Source organism: Euwallacea fornicatus, chromosome 31, assembly GCF_040115645.1.
Source record: "Euwallacea fornicatus isolate EFF26 chromosome 31, ASM4011564v1, whole genome shotgun sequence".
Taxonomy (NCBI): Eukaryota; Metazoa; Arthropoda; class Insecta; order Coleoptera; family Curculionidae; genus Euwallacea; species Euwallacea fornicatus.
The window spans coordinates 2,577,727-2,601,358 of record NC_089571.1 but is presented as its reverse complement, the minus strand read 5'-3'; the positions used below and the strand labels follow the sequence as shown (position 1 = coordinate 2,601,358).

General features: G+C 31.6%; 1 protein-coding gene across 1 annotated transcript in view; it reads left to right on the top strand.

The window, feature by feature from the left end:
• The first annotated feature begins 3,643 nt into the window (after positions 1-3,643).
• LOC136348107 (A disintegrin and metalloproteinase with thrombospondin motifs adt-1-like) overlaps positions 3,644-23,632 on the top strand; it is a 29,714-nt gene continuing 9,725 nt past the window's right edge. The window contains exons 1-4 of the mRNA XM_066298687.1: positions 3,644-3,854; positions 8,891-9,114; positions 19,698-19,764; positions 22,734-23,002. Of these exons, the coding sequence (XP_066154784.1) occupies positions 9,031-9,114; positions 19,698-19,764; positions 22,734-23,002 (420 nt within the window). The 5' untranslated portion in view covers positions 3,644-3,854; positions 8,891-9,030. The remainder of the gene's footprint in view (positions 3,855-8,890; positions 9,115-19,697; positions 19,765-22,733; positions 23,003-23,632) is intronic.

Below are 23,632 nucleotides of genomic sequence, written 5' to 3'. Positions count from 1 at the left end.
GCTCCGAAAACGGCGACGACCGTTTTATCTTCAGGAAAGGTGATGACGTCAGTTTTTTGGAATGTACGTGAGATAAGTTATATTGACTATCTTTCTAAAGGAAAAACAATAAACGAAGAATTTTGTTGCAGTATTTGAATGCAAAAATAGGGAAAAAGTTGCCGCGTTTGGCGAAAAAGAAATTCTTCTTATACACTTCTGTCATCGCAATGGCCAAAATCAATCAATTTGGTTTCGAACTTTATCTTCACCCACCCTATTGGCCAGATTTGGCCCTTTCGGATTAATTTCTAATTTCAAACTTGAAAAAATGACTCGGTGATAAGAGGTTTGTCAATAATGAAGAGGTGGAGTCCGAGGTTGATGCCTATTTTAAAACATTCGAAGCTTCTTACTATAAACAAGGTATAGAAGCCAAAAAACATCGTTGGGCAAAGTGTGTCAATCTCAAAAGACACTGTATTGCAAAATAATATAATATTTTCCAAATTTTGTTTTTTCGAGTGTTAGGTTGGGTATTTCTGTAACTATCTTCGTGTAGAATCATCGTTTGCAATGAAGAACAGTGAAATCTTTGAACTTGATGCGTACGCTTTGATTTACGAAATGAGAGCAGTTGATATTTTGCTTCATTCTTTTATAAAATGTAAAAGTTAACACAGACTGGGAACTTAAGCCCTACTAGTAACAACTTTAGAAGTGGTGCTTATGGTCTTGCAAATTGAGGTGGATTTGTGTAATAAGAGATGTACAATCTTGAAATATTATACGACACGTTCAAAATTTTATCATACGTCTCTTAAAACATCAATTATATATAACAGCTCACTTTTTACAGTTTTTTAATATTAAACCCTGAAAATAATTTGTTATTGCGATCTAATTAAGTGAAGTTGTTTTGCTTTACTGCCATTCTTTTCATTATCACATTGTCCAGGCCACAGCTCTTATTTATCCATGTTTATTCTCATGGAGAAATTCTTTGATCCTTGTGTTTCTTCAAATATTGGCTTCCCTTGATTTATTAGGGATTCTGCAAATTTACTGAACGATGAAGTTCTCAAAAATTATTTCTTATATTTGTTGAAACCCTGCTTTAGTTTATGTTACACTCCAACTTGTTTCTGAATTCTAACCCGAAATTAACTAAATGTTATCGACAGCGTAATCTTGCCAAATTTTAAAATTTATTAATCTCCTGAGAGCGCAAAGCCACGGAAAAAAACTAATAGTGATTTATTAACATTCTGACATTTTTATAGCAAAAACCGAGCGTATTCATCAACTTTCTTTCATAAAATTACGCTCCCCATTACACGACAAACGTTAAAAAACATTACTGAAGGCTTTCGAGACCCGTGGCCTAATTTTTCTTCTAAATTATATAGAGTGAATTATTCAACTAGGTGGATAGGAAAATCATGTATGGCTGGTGTGTATCTGCTCTAATCCAGAAAATGTTCATCTGGCACCAAAATTATGTTAATTTGTAAATTTATTTCAATTATCAACACCTTTATCAAGTACACGTTAGAGTGATATGTGTTTGGTACCTTAAATTGGTATGCGTTATCCTTATTTAACCCAATGAATGGAACGAGGAACAGACTAATTTGAAATACCAAACGGTTATGAATCGCCAGCCGAAATCGTCTTAGATCTCTCCGGGTCATATCATTACAAAAATGCTTAAGACCTCACAGCTCTTACCCAATACGCCTCAATGATAAATGACATCATCGAAATCATTAAAGAGGTTTCCAGTTTTATTTTCATTTTTATTTAAACAAAATTAATATTACTGATGTCCTTTTAGAAAGCATAGGGGGAATTAGAAAAAAAATGCTTTTTGACCCTGGTCGAGATTAAAATTTTCAATCATCGACATATTTGCGAGTTTACAGTCTTACAAAATTAAGAAAGAAAGGAAGATCAGGGTATTATGCGCTTAGGAAACGAACTATAAATTATTCAAATATTCTTCAATGACGATGTTATTTAAATCATACTTTTTATTTTCTTTTACTTAAAATTTCTTTTAAATACGGGGTATTCAAATGTATGTTTCCGTGTTCAACAATTCAGATTTGTTATCTTGAAACTTTTTAATTGTTTATATTTTATTGGGAAACATCAGATTAGTGGCATTTTAGCATTCACATAGAGTTTTAACACTGAAAAATTGATCTTGATTTTCCTATCCTCCTAGTTGGGTGATTAATGCATAATATTACCACATTATCTCCAAGGGTATTTCTATAGAAATTTAAACCAATCTAGCATATATGTATGTCAACTCCCCTTCTTTTATATTGAAGCCAGACACTCACTTGAAGAAAAAAAAGTTAATAAACGTAATACGCAAAATTACTATCGTTGAATTAACTTGGCTGATTCGACAATAAATGGGTTAGCAACTCCCCATAGACAACAAGTAAACTATAATAATTTTCATTCTATTACACTAGAAAAGACGATTATGAAAAGTTAATGAAATTGAAATAGGTTTCGAGGTTTTCGGGTCAATAAATGTTTCCTATAGTGCAGTATCGAGATAGATATTAGTTTAAGTAGACCATTAGAAGTACATCTAGAGTTAAAGTTAAACAATGACATTTATAGGGCAATTATCATTTCTCTAATGTCTTAAGCGATGTTATACTAAATTTAGTAATGAGAAAATCTCTTTTGTATATTTTTAGTAAAAAAGTCCATATATAAATTATATCGAAAATAAAATTTGTATTGGAAGTAAGACAGGTTGAATTCACAAAAGGCAGCTCGCGATATTTTAAAACATTACGATCATAAATACGCCGTTATGATCCTCCTGTTAATGGTAACTAGAGAATAAAAAGATGTATTTTTGCATACACGGGGTGTCTCATAAAAACTTAACTTACGAAATCTTCAAAGAGCCACTCTTACCGAATAGCATTAACTTCGTTTGTTAATACTTCATCTGAAATGAATGTGGAATATCACAATCCAAAATAAAACGACGCCGTTAGAATAGAACTTATCTTCAAGAAGAAGAGAGGAGGGGAAGGGAGGGGGGTACATCTTAGAAATGGCATTACGAACAATTGATAAATAGAATGTGTTATTGGGGAAAACTGGTATTATTATCCGGGAACAGAACCAAGTTTCACTATGACCTCTTCCTTGGCGAGGATCATAATGGATTTTAATATCTTCTTTGATGATTAATGAATAACGTTGGATCCACTGTAAATCAGAATTGCTTACAACTATTTTTTTAAATTGTTTTATATTTATCAGGTTTTCTAAAGCGGAAGAAAAATAGATTCAAACCATCTAACGCAGAAAATAACTCTTTAAATTCATTAATAAGATCGTCTGTTCTGCTCTTAAATTACGTTAAGCCCTCAATGTTATTTATTACCATTCAAGCCTATGTAATTGACAATAACAAATACTTTTTCTACCGTGTCTCCACCTTTACCGTCACATAGATAAAACCTGTCCGACATTTAAGGTCAAGATCTATTTGGGTGTGTACCACCTGTCCTATCCCGCAATCTTGATGCGAAGGGAAGGCAAGGACGCATTTTTCTTTGCTTTGACATTTAGACATGTTGCCGGTATTACACGAAGAGATTGATGGAAAAGTGTATGGTCCCATGCCCGTTGATGGTGGTACTGGTAAGTACCTTCTGTCAAGTGCTCTCGGTCTAATAGACTAGTCGGCGACTGACGGCACCTCGCGCGGACAGTGCATCGCTGAAGAAGTACCATCGAGGTCGGTACTTTGTTGTGTTCGTTTTGCCGGTTAGGTAATTTGGTTGGCGGGTTTTGGAAGTTTTTGGCGGAAAATTAGCACCAGTAGAAAGGTATGGTTTTTTAATCGTAGAAGATTGTACCTACAGGTGGTTCCTATCATATATATTTGTTGCGATTACAACAGCGGTTAATTTTTTAGAAAATTTATTTTAGAAATTTTCGGTAGAATACACAGGCAATGATTTCTCCAGAAATTTTAGAAATTGGTAGAATAAATAAAGTATTCTGAAAAGGAAAATTTCAAACATTTTTTTTTATTTAAAAATTTTCCCACTGACAAAGTTATCAATTGTTTTTATTGAAACTTTTGGAGTTAGTTAAGGTGAAGACGTACATTGCTCCACTGTATTACCCATAACCATACCCGAATGATTGTGAAGACAAAAAAATTTTTATGTGATTTTTTTATACAATGACCTAGTGCTTGGCAGGTTTATTTTGGGAATTCATAGAGTATATGAAGATACTTTCCACTTTAATCAAATAAATAGCCGGATTCAGCAGAGTAAATAGTTGCGCAAATGTTGGAATGCCTCATCAACGAGACGCTACTCTTCAAATAGCCTTAAATTGAAACTGACAATATTATTGCCCCGAATTTGAAACAACTCCAAATCGTTACACTCCGCTTAATGTGACGGATTTTATTAAAATAGTGATAAAAACTTAAGCTTATAATATGTATGTGCCATGTGATAGTCCTCCATATAAAGTAGTCCACACGTGTTACACTTATAGCAAGCTTAAGTATCTACTTAGAATTTTTCCGTGTTCTGCTCATTCGAACTATAAAGTTCGTCTACCTGCGCACCAAGAGGCGTAAAATTCTAATTGCTTGCCATAAGACTATAATTTCTACTAACGGATTACACACTCTACATCCGCGTAAATCTTAAGGTTGATCACCAATTATAGTATTGTCAGCAGGCAAAATCTGCTGACAAAATTTCTCAAACAATGACTTATTTTAAGGTTGACTTAACAACTAAAAGTTTGTCTTTGGATACTCGGTTTTTCGGCAGAATAGATGAGTCTTTATATCGTAGAAGCATGCGAGTATCATCAAGGATAATTCATACAATAGGTTAGTTTCGGTATTTAAGCTCAATGGCGAAAATTCCTTTTCTGTCGTTTTTGAATATCCTGCCGGTGTAGTGACTCAGAAAGTCACTTCCCTTTATGTTATGTAACCAAAAAACGGCTTGAAACTACGAAATGGACATAATGGATAATAGTACATAATAGGTCAATATCTGTTTCATAATTTGAGTCAGATCAAATCTTGTATTGCAATAATTTGGAAAAATCTGTGAATACCCTATTATGCACGAGCATCAAGTTTAAATCCCGAAGCGAGCAATATTTGAGAGGCTTAAGCCGTGAGGGTCATAATTATTTCAGTACCGTGGCGTATACCGAACCTTCTTAAAGTAAGGAATAAATTCATTAATATTAAAACTGACATGTTTTGAAAAAATCCTCAGACGCATCGATTGGGTTTTTAAAAAATAATATTTTTTAAATGATAACACTCATTTTTTAATTTAAATAAAGAGCACATTTTTAAAGTATAAACCGTAAAAAATTAAGGGGTTATATAGGACATTTTTGAAAAAAATATCAATAAAATATACAAACCAATCTTTTTTTGTTACTGTAAATATCTATCACAACAAAAGAAATAGGACCAAAACAAAACCTTAAACGATCCATACTTCTCACATGACTACGGGATAAATATGAGATAAGATGGGATGAAATACAGATCACCACAGTATAAAGCAAATAGTCAAATAACAAGTTTTTCTAGGCTTACTAAGGTAGAATGATACTTTTGTTTATTTTCCCTAATTTGAGAGATCCAAAGGCACTTCTCACATATATGCTTGAAAAGCTTCTTCGTTGGCCATTCAACACCACCAAAATTCAATATAGCGATGAAAAGAAACAAAAACATTGGATATAATTGCTCCAAATGTATATGGTCTGAAAAAATTCTACGAATACCATTTTATTGTCAGTTGTATATTTAGCATATTTAGTAGAAATTAGTCAAACGGTTTACTCACAATTTATTATTTTAGAAAATTATAGTTTTCAGTTTTTCTCATATTTTGACCACCCCTATGTATATTTTTAATTTCAGGACATTATCTTAAAGGATACAAAAAAGCGCATCCGTTTTCTAACTTTCGTCACCTTACAAATCCTACTCTTTTCATAATCCCCATGAAATTTACTTTAATTGGGACACCCTGTATAACAGTAATGAAGCGATGCCAACATTATGGCCGATTATCTCGCTAGGTAATCAATGAGCCACATGCGTACCTTACTTGCGTTTTTGAAAGTTGTTAGTCGAAAAAAATATGCAAGAAAACAAAATCGTATTTAAAATATGTTAAAGATTAAAAGAATTTTTGGATTTCAGAATATTGAAAATATTACTATTTGGTGAATCTCTCAAAATAATAATGGATAATTGTAAAAATTAAAAACTGTAGGTGTCAAGATCTTAAAAAGGTGTTAAAAATATGAAGAGCTCAGGCTTTCTAAAATCTCTCAGATTTCTTATTTAAACATTCCCCCATTTAAACAAATAGATAATATTGGAGAACTTCCATTAAAAATTTAAAATTAGATATTTTTTGTGCCACCGTAGGCTTTCATGTAATTTAAAAAAAGGTGGAATTGGGAGATGATATTCCCTTTTATGAATATTGGCCTTTAAAACCAATATTTACGTATGTAACGATTATATGAGTTAATTATTCTTTCAAATACATTGAAAGTACATGAATTGGAAGTAATTATTAAATAATGGGCAACCAGGTTGTTAAGCAGCGTAGAACAATTAATTCATGTATTTAAACGATGCTTCTTTACCTTGACTGCAAAACAAGTTACTTATATGGCACACAACGAATTTATTTCCATTTAATTTTTGTTTAATTGAGAATAAGCTTGAAACAAAAATCTCATACTTAGTCTGTAATCCTCATTTTGCGCAGTTCCGGAACCATTCGTGATCTAAAATTATCTTAGACGCGTTTTTTTAAACTCTTTTTAACTCTTTAAATTAACTAAGCTCATTAGTTTTGATCGACTAAGATATCACTGAGACTGATTATGAATGCAAATTATGACAAACAGTTTGTCACGGATCTCGTTAATTCAGGTTACTTGGCTCGTATCAAGTCCCTGAATGCAGACACCATTCTGAAGTAGAATAATTTTTGTGACGGAATCCACATTTTATTCCCTAATTTAGGGTCTAATTATTAGCGACCTGTTAAATTTGACTATAAGTCAATTTCCATAGAAACTTTAAAATGCCTCATCTAGCAAGAAGTTTACCACATCGACGTCGTGCCTCAATCCACCCCATATCCCTCCACTTAATGTCTTTCTAGTGGGTAATTTTATGTTTTACAGAATGCTCTACGTATTTCACATCTAATGCATAATTTTAAACACTTTAGTGGTGGATAAATGAAAGTATTGCTTTGATTCATTGGAAATTTATAAGGAAAATAGAGAACAACAATATCATTAATCTAGCTTTAGGCCGACATGCGAAACGACACCCACTTCATAATGTTCAATCAACGTGGAGACCAACATTCCCTATATCGTGTTCAAAGCTCCTGCAGGTCAGATATGTATTAAATTTTAGTGAATTGTGTTCGAAATCAACATATTCACTTTATCCTATTTTATACTTTAAAGTAACCTAATGAGTGACGCAACATATGTATAGTGTGTTCATTTAAAAACTTACCGTCCTAAAAAATTTTATAGAAAAATTGAAGGAACATTAACAAAATATAGTCGTAGTAAAAAAACTTAGTGACGCACCATATTTTTCTTTAGAAATATCCCATTTAATGTCTGCACGGACGCCTCGGGTGTAAATGAAATAATGTACCTAATCCAGATTATGCACACTTATTCCGTTATAGAGTATCCTTTATTTTATGCCCTATCCCAAACTTCTTTGAAATATAAAAAAAAGAGATTAAACACTATACATATATATACATATGTATATGTATATGTAGGGCATTTAAAGTTCGATTCTCATCTTTGATTTTAGCTTTTTTCGGTCATCTTCAGGAGAACACGGAAAATTTTAATTTTAAAAACGACATTTTGTCAAATGCTAAAATATGCATTATTGCCCCCTTTACATTTCTTAGTATCTCCTGTAGCTTCCGAGGTCCTAATGGCAAGGTTTGAATTTGAAATGCCCTGTATTTATTACATATTTTTATATACGGTATACTTATTTATAATAACGTCTGTTGTAGCCCAAAATTAAGTAGATACTTGTTGATGTTCTTGGAAATAATCTGTACAGGTCAGAGAGAGGAAAATGTAGCAGAGAGAAGACAAAGAAACGAAAATATCGAAGAATGAATGATTACGTAGTGTATGAGGAAAAAGTTTGACGTTGAAAAAGGAAAAAATATAATTTTAATCTTTAACATCGTTATTAACGAAGGGTTTGCTGTATTATCCCCTATGTTGATGCGACCTATTTGTTTCCCTTGTCATTGTAGAATACTATGTTCGAATCATGCGCATTAACTACGGCCTATAACACGTAGTTACTAATTATCATCTTGCTGTAATTAGGCAGTGAGTTCTATTCAAGGAAAATATAGAAGAACTCTCATGAAAACGTTTAAATGGAACCAAACTCGCATATAAACTTCGCTCGATTGTGATTTTTTATATACGAAAAAGGAAAACATATAGTCTCAAATCAAACCTCAAATTGTGTAACTTTTGTATATTGAACCTCATATTTTGCACTACACCCCTCGTTATCTGATCTCATAAAACAATAGGTGCATTGCAAAAGTGTCAAAACATTAAAAAAACACTAAAAATATGCGGAGGTCATTCTCGTATTGTTAAAATATTTCATTGCGATGGATGGATTGCGGTGGCCGACACTGAAACACATGAACATGAATATGCATGAAGATAATTGGCCATTTTTCAAACATTTTGATAGCAAATTAGCATTTTTTGGTTGAGCCGAAGTCAGGGTCGGATTTTAATTAACTCAAATTTTCAGATTGATCTGATAAAGTGAACAATTATGACCAAGTTATAAGGGAACTCAGGCACAACTGCGTACGATGTAAATTATTTGGGAGAGCAGGAGCAGGAAAGCATGACTGGCAGAGTAAATGGGGTCGATAAATCAACACTTTTATGAAAATGCGGGGGCTGATTGGGCGGTACTTAATCGCCGTCTATTTTGTCATGGTCAGTGCACCTGGAACGCCTAATGACTCGGTAAGTTTATTATTAATTGTGTTTTGAAAAAACCGTAAAAAATAGGTCTTTGTTAGGGGTTAAAGCTGACACGCCCTGCTGGCTGTTCGCACTTATTTTAAAATCTCTCCTCGCAAATTTTTCTAATTTATGGCTAAACTACACGCACCAATTTAAATTAATGAGAACGCGATGCCGCGGCATCCCATAGAAAGTGGGTCGAATTTTTCTATTAAGAATTTAGCAAATTGGAACAGCATTTACCAGACATTCGATGTAGACGATATTTACGATCCATCCTCTTTCCTTGTCACCTTATACGACAACCTTACATTGTGTCTATTTATAGTAAAAACCACTAACTATTGAAAAACCATTTAACGCTAGACTATTATACTAACCTACTAATCGAGATTAAAATATTTGGATTTCAATTTATTGTCATTCTGCGTCTCTGTAATTTTTTCGTTCCGAAATCCGTTTAAAAATAAATGAGTGAAAATTGCATTAAGAAGATTTTCGACTGCCACACAATATAATATAATAGAAAATTGCAAAATTTGCCTATTAATTACCTACTTCAGAACAAAAGATTTATCACTCTTTATATTGAAACTAGTTATTAAGTAGCCAGTGAATTTCACTTGAGAACCACTATTTACACATCTTTATTCCACTTGAGTGGCAATTAAAATAGATTTACTGTCTCTGAAGTAGGTTTGCTCATTTCTTCAAATGAGCCGCATTTAATGTTGAGTACCCGTATTAAAGTGGTACTTTCATTTAATTGTTGGTACCTTTTCTCCACAATTCAATATTGACATTTGTTTTTAATGTTGCAATCGCAGAAACCGCCGTTATTTTTTTTAATTTTCTGTCAGGTATACAATGTGATTCACTAATAATCATTGAAATTTTCATACATTTTAAAAAGCTTTAAATATTTTTAAGAGCCATTACCTCTTAAACCACTTGACTCCGAACTGAGCTAAAAGAATCACCAGATTGTTCGTAATTTCGCTCACATTGAGATTGATACAATGAACCTCAAAAAATGTTCCTAAAAATTTCTGTGGCAAAGCGAGATTTTGTTCTTTCAGAGATGGTCTAATATTTTTTTTCGATAGACTGGGAATCTGTTTTGTATTTATGGACATTACCAGGGTTGAAAAGTTTTTTTTTTAATCTAATAACAAAAATTTGATAGAAGTGGTTGCAAAGAAACAACGTCATAGAGCGGAATTATTCTAATTTTTTTAATTCAAAATTTCAATAGGTCTCAGCATTCAGTATTTGTTGACATTTACTGTCAATGTTGAACGTAAGCCATGACGCATTATGTACCAGTCGAGTTTCCACGATTCTGGTCAGGATGTAGGGTATTACCTGGAAAACGAAGTTCGGCTCAAACCGAGGTTTAAACCAATTTACCATAGTGAATTGCAGATGAGGAATCTACCTATCTTATATGAATCAGGGTATACCTATATACCAAATACTATGATCTCATTGAAGACCAGGCTTGAAATAATGCAATTCCTATTTATGGGGGCACTTCAAAGAACTGGTTTAACCCGGGCAATAAAAAATCGTTATTAATTATCTTAGAGAATCTTTCTTTGTATTACGTTCGGCTTTCGTAGAAGTCTCTAGCAATTTTACAAACATACTTACTGGTGTGTACCTGGTAGCAAAATATCTTTATGAAAAAAATCAAGTTTCAACAATCATACGTCAAACTTGATAAGCGTGGCATTTTACCCGACATAAAACAGATTAACATAAAATAATGGCTTTGCGTTTTGAACAAATATCAACCGAGGCGTATCCCATGCATACTATTAAGTTTCATACTCGGTAATCAACATATTATTTACTTTTTAATGTATGCTATTATTTCACGATAATGGGTGATTGCTAGAAAGCTATTTGGTAGTATTAAAAAGTGTGTGACGATTTGAGAATCGAGTTCCTTCTCGATTTTCAATTTGAAAGACACAATTATTATCAGGTTTCATTTGACTCTTGAGAATTGGCAAATCCCGAATGCTTGGTGATGATTGTACAACTTGTTTCGAAAATAAAACAACGTTCTCCCTTTTAACTCATGCAATAATAGCATTTATTTTCAAAGTTTAACTAAATAGGATATCTGAAATAATATTTAAATATTCGTTTCAAGTGAAACGGTCGATTGCACCTTTCACTGAAAATTGTTGATATAAAGTTCCTAAAGTTCATATAGTAATTTTCTCTAGTTGCTTTTCGGTAATTTCTCTTTGTATCGTAATTCTCCTTTGATACAAGCAAACGACATGAGCTCTTTATTCATATGGCATTTGTACATCCTACATAAGTACGATTCAAATAAAGTGAAAATAATTTACGCCCATCAAGTAGAAGCAGAAAGGAATTATGCAATCGGGACACTAAAGGAATTGAGAAACGAAAAGATATTAACAAAAACTACAAGTACTACTGTGACAAAAAATAAAGTGAATTTTTTTATGTAAACTTCGCGGGTACTATAAAATCATGAATTATTTTTGTAGGTTGGTAGCACTGTCTATGACATCTATGCAAAATTTCGTGTTAATGTATTCAATTCCTGCAGAGCTACATGTATATTTAGTTTTGTTTAATTTCAAAAGTGCGTTTTTCGATTTTTACGATACATAATTTTGTTAAGCATTGAATGAAAATTATGAATAGATGATTCTTGGTTTTTGCACCAAAATAATGCACTGTCTCACACCGCTTTGGTTCGTCGAAAATATTTTACTCGTCTCATATCGTTCCACAACCACCGTATCCACCTGATTGAGCACCGTTGGACTTCTGGCTGTTCACTAATCTCAGGAGATCGATCCGGAAACACCATTTCGATTTAATTGAGGAGGTAAAAGTTGGCTCGAAAAAAGTATTGACGGCCATGCCGGAGGAAGACTTTTCGATGTGTTTTTTTATTAAATTTTTCTTTAACGCGTCGTTGTCTTTTCAACTAATTTGAACTGCCAGCAAATTTGGAAGAATACAGATCTAGACTTATCACGTTCAGGAGTTCGAAAAAAAAACAGAAAACCTTATCTACGTCTATTACTTTTATCATAAAAAAAAACTTTGAATACAAAAGGTGTAGGATTTATCTTAAATTGTTAGAAAATGTTAACAGACGAGTATTGTAAAATTAAAAAATGACACAAAACCGGTAAATTTATAATAAAATACCATATATATTTTATAAAAATTTAAGAAACCTCTATTTTCTGATTTGAAAAATATATATCTTGTTCACATTTGGTTTAGTCGTTTTCGCGGTATTTGCATTTGAAACGCGCGATTATATGTTTTCAAATCGCAGTTGCCATGAGTAAACAAATAGACCAAAAAAAGATTATAGAAAATGTGTAAAAAATGACGGCGAACACCTTCAGCATTTGTGAATTTTTTAAAAATATTTATTAAAAAAAAATTATCTTGATTCCATGATATTAAAATGCAATTTGTTTATTTTAGTTTTAAATTAATTTATTATTTTTAAGACGAAAATAATAAAGTAATAAAGAATAATTACTAGTGACGTTCGATTCATTTGTTTATTCGCGGCAACTGCGATTTGGAAAAGTGATATAATCTCAATTTTTAAATGCGAATACTGCGAAAGCGGCTAAACCAAATGTCAACACATTATATATTTTTAATATCAGAAAATAAAGGTCTAATCAATTTTTATAAAATATAAAATGGGTTCCATTAAAATTTTATCAAGTTTTTGCCCTCTTTGATAAATGCCATATTCATTTGTTGTTTTACGTAAGATTTTCTGGCAATTTAGGGTAGTCCCTACAAGTTTTGTATTTGAAGTTTTTCTTTTTTAATAATAGGGGCTGCCTAAATATACGTATGGACCAACCCTGTATATACATATGTGATTAGTCCACTTATTGACTGATTACATGATTAATGCCCAATTTTCTTCAATAGCAAATCATCAAATTAAACAGTAATAACACGGTAAATCTAGTTTGTCGCCTTTTACAATCTAGATAAGAGGCGATTATGCAGCTGGAAGTGACAAAAACAATGCAGTTATTTTAAATACGCCCCATTTGGGTTAGGAAGGGCACTGAGTCGAGACAAGCTCAGCAATTTCGCACAATATAACCGTCTGTGTGAAGAACAGTTTCCTAATTTAGCTCACGCTTTAATTATATTTAATAATTATTATTATACAACAACTTTCTTCGGTAAAAATTTTACAGTTTAAGTAATGGTACCTCGTTACATAACTGCTCAAATATTTTGAGATTTTTAGCCGAATAAAAGTAGTACTTTTGATAAGCATGAATTCTCATGCATTATTGAAACTTTCTAGCTGCTGACCACAGGTTGCTTTCGAGTAAAAAATAGTACATTGTTTCACACAGTGCAAGTAAAACAATGCACTTATTTGTTTATCTGTGATACTAACGGTACCATATCGATATCGAATCGACCGTGGGTTAGGAACCTCGCAACTCGTCGATCTGCAGTCGTGTTAATAATAATCAGATTAAAGTGTTGAAATAACAATGGAGGGCGACCTTCGTAATTAGCGATTTTGGCACAGGTGAACATTATTTGTGAGCAGTCAGCGTGCGAGAGAACGGGTCAAACACACTGTGCATCCGCTTCTTTTGGCGGGGAACTAACATGATAATTACAGGATCGGACTAAATATAAGAAATTTTCCAACTAAGAAAAGTATATGTGAATGAAAAGATGTTGAGTCTCTGGTAGCTGCTATAGTCTACCGAAGACTTCTACGTATTTATAATACCCTGCTTTCTAGCTTCCAGTTACAGATGAAACTTTACTCGAGGATGAAGTTAGCACCGAATGCACTTATGATGATTGAACCAAAATGTTATCATCAAAACATTCTAAAATTGAAACTTCTGAGTCTTAATTTCTGATTTAGAGATTTATTCTCTTGAATACCTCAAATATAAAAAATATATATATTAGGAGAAAGATGATGCAGATGTATCTAGAACATTACAACCTCAAGTTAATTCCGATTACCTCTTTAAATATTAGCAAATGAAAACTTATCCAGGAGACGTTAGATTCATTAAGGTTCGTTATATTCATATCTTGAAAAGTTCAGCCAACATAGAACATCCATCGCAGTAGAAACAGATCAATAAAATTCTGCAATATCATCCTATCCATTGGAATTACCTTATTGGTAGGTAACCAGGAGTTTGATATATTGCTCTTAAGACCCGGTTATTCAAATTCCCGGTATCTTAGCTGACACGTCAATTTCCATGAAAGTAGAGAAAGTATTAGGAGTTTTCCCCTTTACTCCTAAGGCTTCGTTATCCAACTTTCTAGTAGCTTTGTCACTAAAATTATTTCCATAAAGATGATAAAATCAGAGCAAAGCGTTGATTAATTTCTCGATTTCTATATATTTTTTATTTTGCTAACAAATTTACCAAAAACGCAAACTGCTCGTTTTTAATAAATCAAAATCGAAATTGTCAAATTTGTCTTTTTTATTATTATTTATTTAAATTCATATTAATTAAGTTAATTAGACCATTGCGTATTCCAAGAACTTGTAGACTTTGAATGGATGTCGCTATATAGCAAAAACTTTATACTTGTAATTTCCTGAATAGCACAGAATGTATTAATATACGTTTTTTTATTCTATAATTCATATTTTTATTAAAAAAATAACAAATTAAATCTTGAAGCATTTTTTTTTATTTTTGAGGAATAGGTAGATATCTAAATTTGTTAATTTAAATGGTATTGAAGCAATCCTCAATTTACTGATATCCCAGTATTTAACCATTCTAATTCCCAAAACAACACATATATTTTGCTATAATATTTTCCAGTTGATAATCATTGTATCAGGTTCTTAAGGGTTGAAATTTAAGGTGGATAAATTTCTCATTTTTCAAGAATTAAATTCATAAATTTTATGATTGAAGTGATCTTTAATCCGAAAGTAATATTATAATTGAGCATTTATAATTTCCAACACATCACAGATATTATACTGCGAATTTTCTAGTTGATTATCAATGCTTCAAGGTGTTTAAGGTTGAAATATAGAATATTTTGTACTACATAGAATGTTTTCGGATTTCCCCATTTTCTAGAAATCAATTTGTGAATTTAAAAATCATTAAGATGGTATCGAATTTACAGACATTTTAATATCTAAGCACTTGTAACTTACATATACCAGATATTTTGTGAGGTCTTTTTTTTAGTGGATTATCAATGTTTCAGTTTCTTTGGCGTTGAAAATAAGAATTGATAATTTTCTCGATTTTCGAGAAAAAATGGTAAATTAGAAGATGGATGAACTGATCAAAAATTCAGGGATGTTGTTACCTTATTGGAATATTAATAACGAATGCAGCAACACAAATATTTCACTGTAACTTTTTTAATCGTTTATTAGAGTTTCAGAGGTTTTCCAGGATTGATATTAAGAGTTGATAAGTTGTCCTATTTTCAAGGAAAGTATTTGTTATTTTAAAGAAGATTTCAACAAATATATTTAAGTACTAGAAACTCATTAATCCGTTTTATTTACACGACTCTAATTACGAATGCTTCAGTTCGAGTTTGAATCAACTGCCCGAGGTCTGGCTCTTTTTACAAATATACAATAAAATGAAATAAACTTGAAAACTTTGGGCATCTAATTTCCTTGGCAGCATTGGTCACGATAGCAATATAAATAGAGAACTAAAAGTCTCGGATAAATTCGTTAAAAACTGAAGGAAATATTTTGAGCTCACACATACCCATAAATGTACACGTCAGATAATTATTTTTGTTTTGCATTTTTTGAAGTAACAGATATGTATGCAGGATTACTCATGTCGTAGAGAAATGTACATTTTCTTTTTTTCTTATGGAACCGCATGTATATTGCCTTTTTGAATTCTTTAAGCAGTTCTGAAAATAATTCATGCAACATAACCATGTTTAAACTCAACAATTATTGAAATATTTGCAAAATATGACAATTAGTCCTGTGAGTGTCCTGCCAGGTCGTCTGACCTCACCTTCATGGATTTTTTATGGGGTTATCGAAAACATAGGGTATATGTAAATAAAACGAACAATACAGAAATTTAAAAAAATAATAAAATTCCTCGAGACGCTTAATAAATACCTGCTCAAATGATAAATCCACACAAATCAGACGTAACTTTTTTATATCGATTTTTCCGAGAGGCTGTTTTTTTTTCTAAAAAACTTGACGAATAAACATCTTGAAAAAAATTTTCTTTTTTCCGCTATAAATCGTTAAAAACGGTAAAATTTTTCATTTTCAAAACACCTCTTTGGTAATTTTGGTTATTTTAAAACTGTTGTTATAATGTGGTTTAATCACTTTATCCCGATATCTAGGAATATGTTTAGCAAGTTTCGCGGGATACTTAAAAAAATTAAGAAATATTTTTAAAAAGGTTGTATATTCCATTACTCTGTGTCCGGGAGATAGCAAAAAAATACAGGGTATTTATAAAAAGTTATCATTTCTTAATTAATCAACTTCTCTCAAGGAAATAATGGCCCTATTTAAACAAAATAAAATGTGTCTGAAAGGTATTTTTTAATTAATTTGATTTTGACTGATTTGGTATCTAGAGAATATCTAAAAACCAAAACTTTCTTATTTAAAATGAGGCACTTATCACGATGTTATCGCAATTTTGGGTCTGGGTAAGCTATTTAAATATTTTCAACAATCCATTTTACATCTATCTTTTTAATTGAGACAGGACAATACGGTTTGCTGTATTCTAAAACTTAATCAATGCTGATTAAGTTTTGAGGTTTACCAAATGACAACATTTTTGAGATTTCGAAAATTTACAAATACTTAACTAAAAAGGTATTTACAATTTTTTTAAACTGTTAAAAATGTGCAAAAATAGGGCATTTCTTCCAAAACTAATTCAAAATTAAGCGAACTTTATTCAAACCGTAGAAAATCAAAAATTTTAGAAGGAATTAGACATTCCTCCAGAAATTATTGGCATACAAACCAAAAGTTGAAGAATATTTTTAGTATCTAAAAAAAATATAACAACTCGTGTATTATTAGAAAATTGGGAAAATATATCAATTAGATCTGTTAGTACATATACGAACTTTTATGAATTTGCTATTGAAGTTTTCCAATGAATTAACCCCATATAATATTTCTAACAGACTAAAATATAATACACCCTGAAATACGTTCCGAGATATCATTTACAGCCGCTAAATGATGTTACAACAAAATTCTATTTTTAACCTCGATAGTCATGCGAACACCATTATTGTAAATGTACTAGTTGTGCATTACATTTCTTGTTTTTTACTTCTTATGATATTGATAAGATTTTTCTAATTTAATCAAGGCTACATGTCGACCATTTCTATGAGCAATTAATTATTTTGTCATTCTCAGCTATCTACTTATACAGTGTCCATTTAACATCCCTTTGGATTTTTACGAGTTTATTTCTGATTTCACAAAAAAATCAGTTTTGAAGATGTAATTGAGGCTAATGAAGGGAAAGTGATTATTGTGAGGACCTTGTATGTCTTTTTAACTAAATAAGTATAGGTACTTTCTAAGGTGATCTGACATGGAAATCCATCCTAAAATGTTCTAAATTCAGCTTAATCTAACTGCGATATTAATTTTTTTATAAGGCGCTGCCAATGTCTAAAATTTCTTTTGAAATGTCATAACTTCGAGTTATTGCATCCCAGGATAAAAAAAAATTAGGACCTAATATAGACTCAAAATAGAATTCTATCACGTGAAATAAATTCAGGTGGTCTCATTTAAGAAAATTACTCTTTATAATACACTAGTTTTTTGAGACATCCTGTGACGTTGTCATTATTTTTTTTAATGAACCTTTAGCCTCATGTACATCTTCATAATTGATTTTTTGTGAAATCAGAAATAAACTCATAGAAGTTCGAAGTGCTATTAACTGGATAATTTATATTAAACATATACGTGTATATCGCCCCATGGTCAGGTACTTCAGCATTCTAGTAGTTCACGTAGGACGTTTTACCTATTAATATCAGAACACATATAATCGATCATTATCTCAATACCTGTGATAATTATATCAATACCTGTGGTGTAAATAAGTCGAAAAGTGAACGTTTGTTCACTTTCCATATTATTTACAATTAAGAGAATTTATGAGTACCGCCAAATTGAGAGAATGAAGGTTGAGGTTGCTATACGATGAAATAGCGGCTCTCCTGTGTAACTGAGACAACAGCTGAGATAAATAGTTTCACTATTAGTTAGGTAATTTTAATTGAAAAGCTATGATAATGTGACTGCCCACGACGAGTTTGGTTAAACGTAATTTGCAAATAGATGCTTGCAATATCATATTTGTCATCTGATTGGTTTGCAATTGCATGTATTATGTAAATAATAAAGAACCACTGTTTGTATTTTTTCTAAAGCTCTAACAACTTTTTAGTTGAATTTGTGACTACGGTCCTGTTTTGAACCCATCGGAAGCAGGGAAAATTAAATCCGATGAGTGGTTTGTGACCTATAATAACTACCGGGAACCCACGTATAAATATTTAGATACATAAACTTCTAATACACCTTGTTAAACTCTGGATAAATTCAACGAGTTCAATGTAGCTCATTTTCTAATGCTTACATTAGAAGTGATTACTATATTTCTGGGTAATATTCCATCTTTTGTTTTGTCGTGAGTCTCAGAATATCCAAATGGTAAATTGCTGAGAAAACATATATCTAAGATGATAATCTGCATGACTGGGGTTAAGAAACTGTTTTTAAAAGGTTAAAGGAAAGAAACGTTAATATGGGCAAATGGCTATTTTAAAGCTGACCTTTCAAAGTTTCATATTGATGGTCTTAAAATACCAAAGATCCGACCCATTTCAACACATTTCAATATTTTTCGAGACCATTGTATAACAAATAAATTGAAGAGTTTTAAGACCAAAAGAGGAATGTTCTTCCATAATGATTCTAAGCAATGATTAGGATCTCTGTTGCTGACAACTTCCTTTAGAATCTCAATGAGGAAGAACTATTAGTTAGTAGACCGATGCAATTAGTGATGCTCGCTCAGCTGGATTCTTAATTGGAATAAATTTTAATAGTTTTCATACCGATTTGCAAAAATTCTAACAACACTTAGCGACCTCCCAAATCATAAATTTCGAGTGAACTAAGGGGAAATTTCAAACTATCACTATCAATTATTACGTTAGTTTCGCAATGTTATTAAGTGAAGGTAATTCCAAGACTGACATTAAAAAGAATATATTTTATTATACGCTCCTTTGTCTTATAAACACGAAAATTAATGCCTGTCAAATGGACTATTGCTTCGTGAAATGATGTTCTTCCATTAGCGAGGAACCTTTATGGAGCTTTGTTGCAGCCTTCAAAATGCAATAACCCAATTTTCTACGCTTGAAACTGACACTAAAAAATAAGTATGTTTCTAAATTCTTAATACTGTTAAATGTTGGATAAATATTTATAATGGGTTGGGTTTCATTTTCAGATTACACGCAAAGATCTCAAGAAGATTTTGACTGAAGCAGAGTGGAAAGATCTGTTGGGAAGTGATGGTAAGGAATAATATTTATTCAATACATTGACATTTATTCATTAGACGAAGCGAAAAGGAGATATAGAAAAAAGAGAAAAGTCAATTTAAAAAGGAACGTATGTGTTATTTACTGGCACATCTAATTCAAATCAATCAAAAGGACGTAAGGGGTTTGCAAACGTTTTGTTATTTGCATTTTTTCATCATTCATTAAATAAAGTATAGGATGATCCACGTAATATGGTCCACCACCTTACCTTAAAAACTGTAAGATTTAAAAATAGAAGTTTAATAGAATTTATTAAGTTTTTCATGGATTTTAACTTTTTAATATTTTCAAAATTGCAGCGTGGTTCAGAAAACCGACACGTGAGAAAACACCACTTTATTAAATGAAATGCCCTATATTTTGTTATGGATACTATAAATGGAATATTTTTTGTTATTACAAAATATGAAACATTTTTCGAAGTCTTTGAGTTCATTCAATTTCAAGTAAAGATTCAAAGAAAAATAATCTTTTAAAAATTCTCAATAAATTAATTTAGTATTAATGCAATGAATTGAATTTGAAAATTTGTCCAGTTGAAAGCAAAGGGTCGTTCTACTATTTCACAATTATTAATACGAAGATGTGACTATTGAGTATAGAAATTTAGGTTTGAGTGGGGTTTCAACCCTTTCAAAAAGCATCAATCTTAACTGAGAGGAAATCCATCCTAAAATGTAGAATAGCATTTCATGTCTTTAATACTGGAAAATCCCATTGGCGTAGTTTGGTAATAGAAATTCAGAAAATCTTTTAATAACTAGAAAAATATGCGCATTTATTTAATCATCTGCATTGAGACTAGGTTTTTTACTTACTCATTCTGAATTTTTGCTACCTCAAGGGCGTCCATGTCGCTACGTAGCGTCTCAGATTACCAGGAGTAGATTATTGGCTAAAAAAGAAAAAGAGGGGATAAGGTATTCAATGAGCGACAAAAAGTACTTCTAAATATTTTTTGTACTTGTCACTATTTTGCCACTAACTAATTTGTTTGAATTTGTTGCCTTTATTGCAATGGGACGGTAAATACCATAGATTTTTTATAGATATAACGGTCGATAAATTTCTCTCGAGACCCATCGAAATTTTTCGGAAAAAAAATATATATTTATAATTTTTTTAATGTTAGCGTGTGTAACTTAGAAACGAAAAAAAAGTAGAGTGGTTTGCATGAGAAATTTCCCTTAAAATACGCTTTCCAGCCTTTCCGGGAAATCTGACAATAAAGCCTGGAACACTCAGTATTATACATGGTGGATGCTCTTTCCAGTCTTAACAATAATGCGAATATTCTGACAATTACAAAAATGATCCGTGATACTTATCTCCTCCACTACAAAGGTTGCAAAACCAACTACTTATGTGTCAATATTTCAATAACAACACACCTATTACATTAGCATACTAAAACCATTTCCCCTAATCATACAGGACATACCTATACAAGTAAGATAAAGCAACCCATTACGATCGCATACCAAAGAAAATAATTATGGGAAGGAAAGCTGTAACAATGGGTGCAATCTGTTTGTCTTTAGGAAATCGGATTTTGTATGCAACTTCAATTGCCTGCCTCCTATTTACTAATTCATTGGACAAATCGAACTTTGAAAATTGTTAGATGGGGTAGAACCATATTGTGCAAGGAATCAGGCTTTTCCTTGTTTAATTTCGACATTTCACAAGTGAAAACACGTTTCGGTTAACTGGTGTTTAGGTAATTGTTTTCTGATGCATTTTTTATTCAGCACTTCTGCAGTTCTTCTTATCGTTTCGTACAGTGTGAAATAGCTCGAGAATTAATTTATAATCATCGCGGTTAAGTCACAATCGCTTCTATAAATAAAAAGCAAATTTTACACGCTACAGCTTGACATTCAATAATTAAGTTGTTAAACGAATCGTTGGTTATTGACGAGCAGCCCAATTAGCAGCTTTTTAATTTAAATTTTACTCCACTCCCAGGTAGCAACAAATGATGGGGACACAAAAGATAATTGAGGTTAAAACCCTTCGACTCGATGAGCCCTATAACAATACCCTTCAGTTTCTACTCAACTTTCTAGTTTCTCACTGATCATGTATTTTTCGCCATTCTTCGTCACACTCCCATTGTACGATCTTGACATGAAAGAGAGTCGTTTTCATTTATTTCTCTTTATTTGCATACAATGAATAGATCAGACCGTGAAAAATCATGTTTATTGATCACATGGAATGATGGTGATGGTGTGATGAACTCACGTCTATACATGAAACGAATTAAATATTGGCATTCCATGCACTTTCTTAAGTGATTCGCATGTGGTTATTAATGGAAGTGTGTCGGAGTTGATATTGTCTAGAGCGAATTTTAATTATAATACAGCGATAAAGGATTAAAAAAAAACTCTTTTGGTTTTAACTCAGCAACGAAAGACAACCGGTCTTTATCATGAGAATATCCAAAATTATAACAAGGAAAAATACAAATTACTCTGCTAGTTTGAAAGTTTTGCAAGAACTGAATCGCAAGATAAAACTTGACGATGTCTTTCAACAGGAATCGTTAAAAATTTATCCAGGTCGCAGCAATCAATAAATGGGTCAGAAGGAACAGCTGTCTTTATTACATCTATTTTAACATTAAATATCTATCTATAATATAATTTTCTTGAACAACAACCTGTTCAAATTATGGGTTATTCAATCCAAATATCAAATCGCAAATTTTACTGACACTATTCTCTGCCATTTATGGAATGTAAAAATAAATGCGTAAAGAGAATTCATAATCAAATTTTAATATTGATTTTATTGATATTATGCATGCCAATTTTTAGTAGTTTTCAAATTATGAGCATTTTTAAAAGGAATTTCCGCTGTTTTTTTAACAATTGCTCTGGATTAGGTTACCAAAAGTTTCCAAAAGAAACCTCTATTTCTTTAAATTTCAGATTATAACTTTTTTATCACCTATCTCTCCCGCCGTCCAATTACTAATGTCCATCATCACAACCAAGATTACTACAGCCTGCAAATAGAAGTCCCAACTTTGAATAAGACCTTCAATTTGACACTGGTACCAAGTCCAAAACTCACATCTGGAGATTTTATCGTTTTAGAAACTTTCGCCAACGAGTCCATTCCTTTCCAGTTCAACAACGAAGATCTTGGGTGCTACTTCCGAGGAAATCGGAGTGCTCTTAGTTTATGCCAAGGAGTTGTAAGTATTAACATTTAATTTGGCAATAAAATAAAATTTTAAAACCTAGTACTTACGAGAGAAGAAAATTAAAAGATTCATTTATATTGTTGACCTTCAATGATTTTGTATCTATTTACCTTAGTTGTACCTATTAATTTTTACAATAGAGGCTAAAGCCATATATCAACGTAAATTCAGTTACAATGAGGTTACAGAATCGTATCTAAATTAAATGACACTTTCAAATTCTTTATACAAATTTACTTTTACTTAATGTGTAATTAATTACCCATTAACATTTGGCACAGTACCTCCAAGTATCTAGAAATAAAATGTCTAACATAAAGGAACTTGTTCTTTCGTCGTACCGTCCTTGTATAGTTATTTATTCATTTTATTTATTAGACAATGAATAAGAAGTTAGCAGATTAGTTTTAGTCCTTAAAAAATGAAAAATCTTGAATTTTTTTCAGTTTAAAATTGTTTAAATATGAACCTCTCATACATGATCAAATTTATAAAAATGCTTTCTATCAAAAACTGTTAAAAAATATATGGATATCTATTTAAAATTATGAAGTTTATACCTGAAGTAGAAGAAGTTGAGTTTAAATAAAAAATTAACTTTGACGTAATTTAATAGTCTGA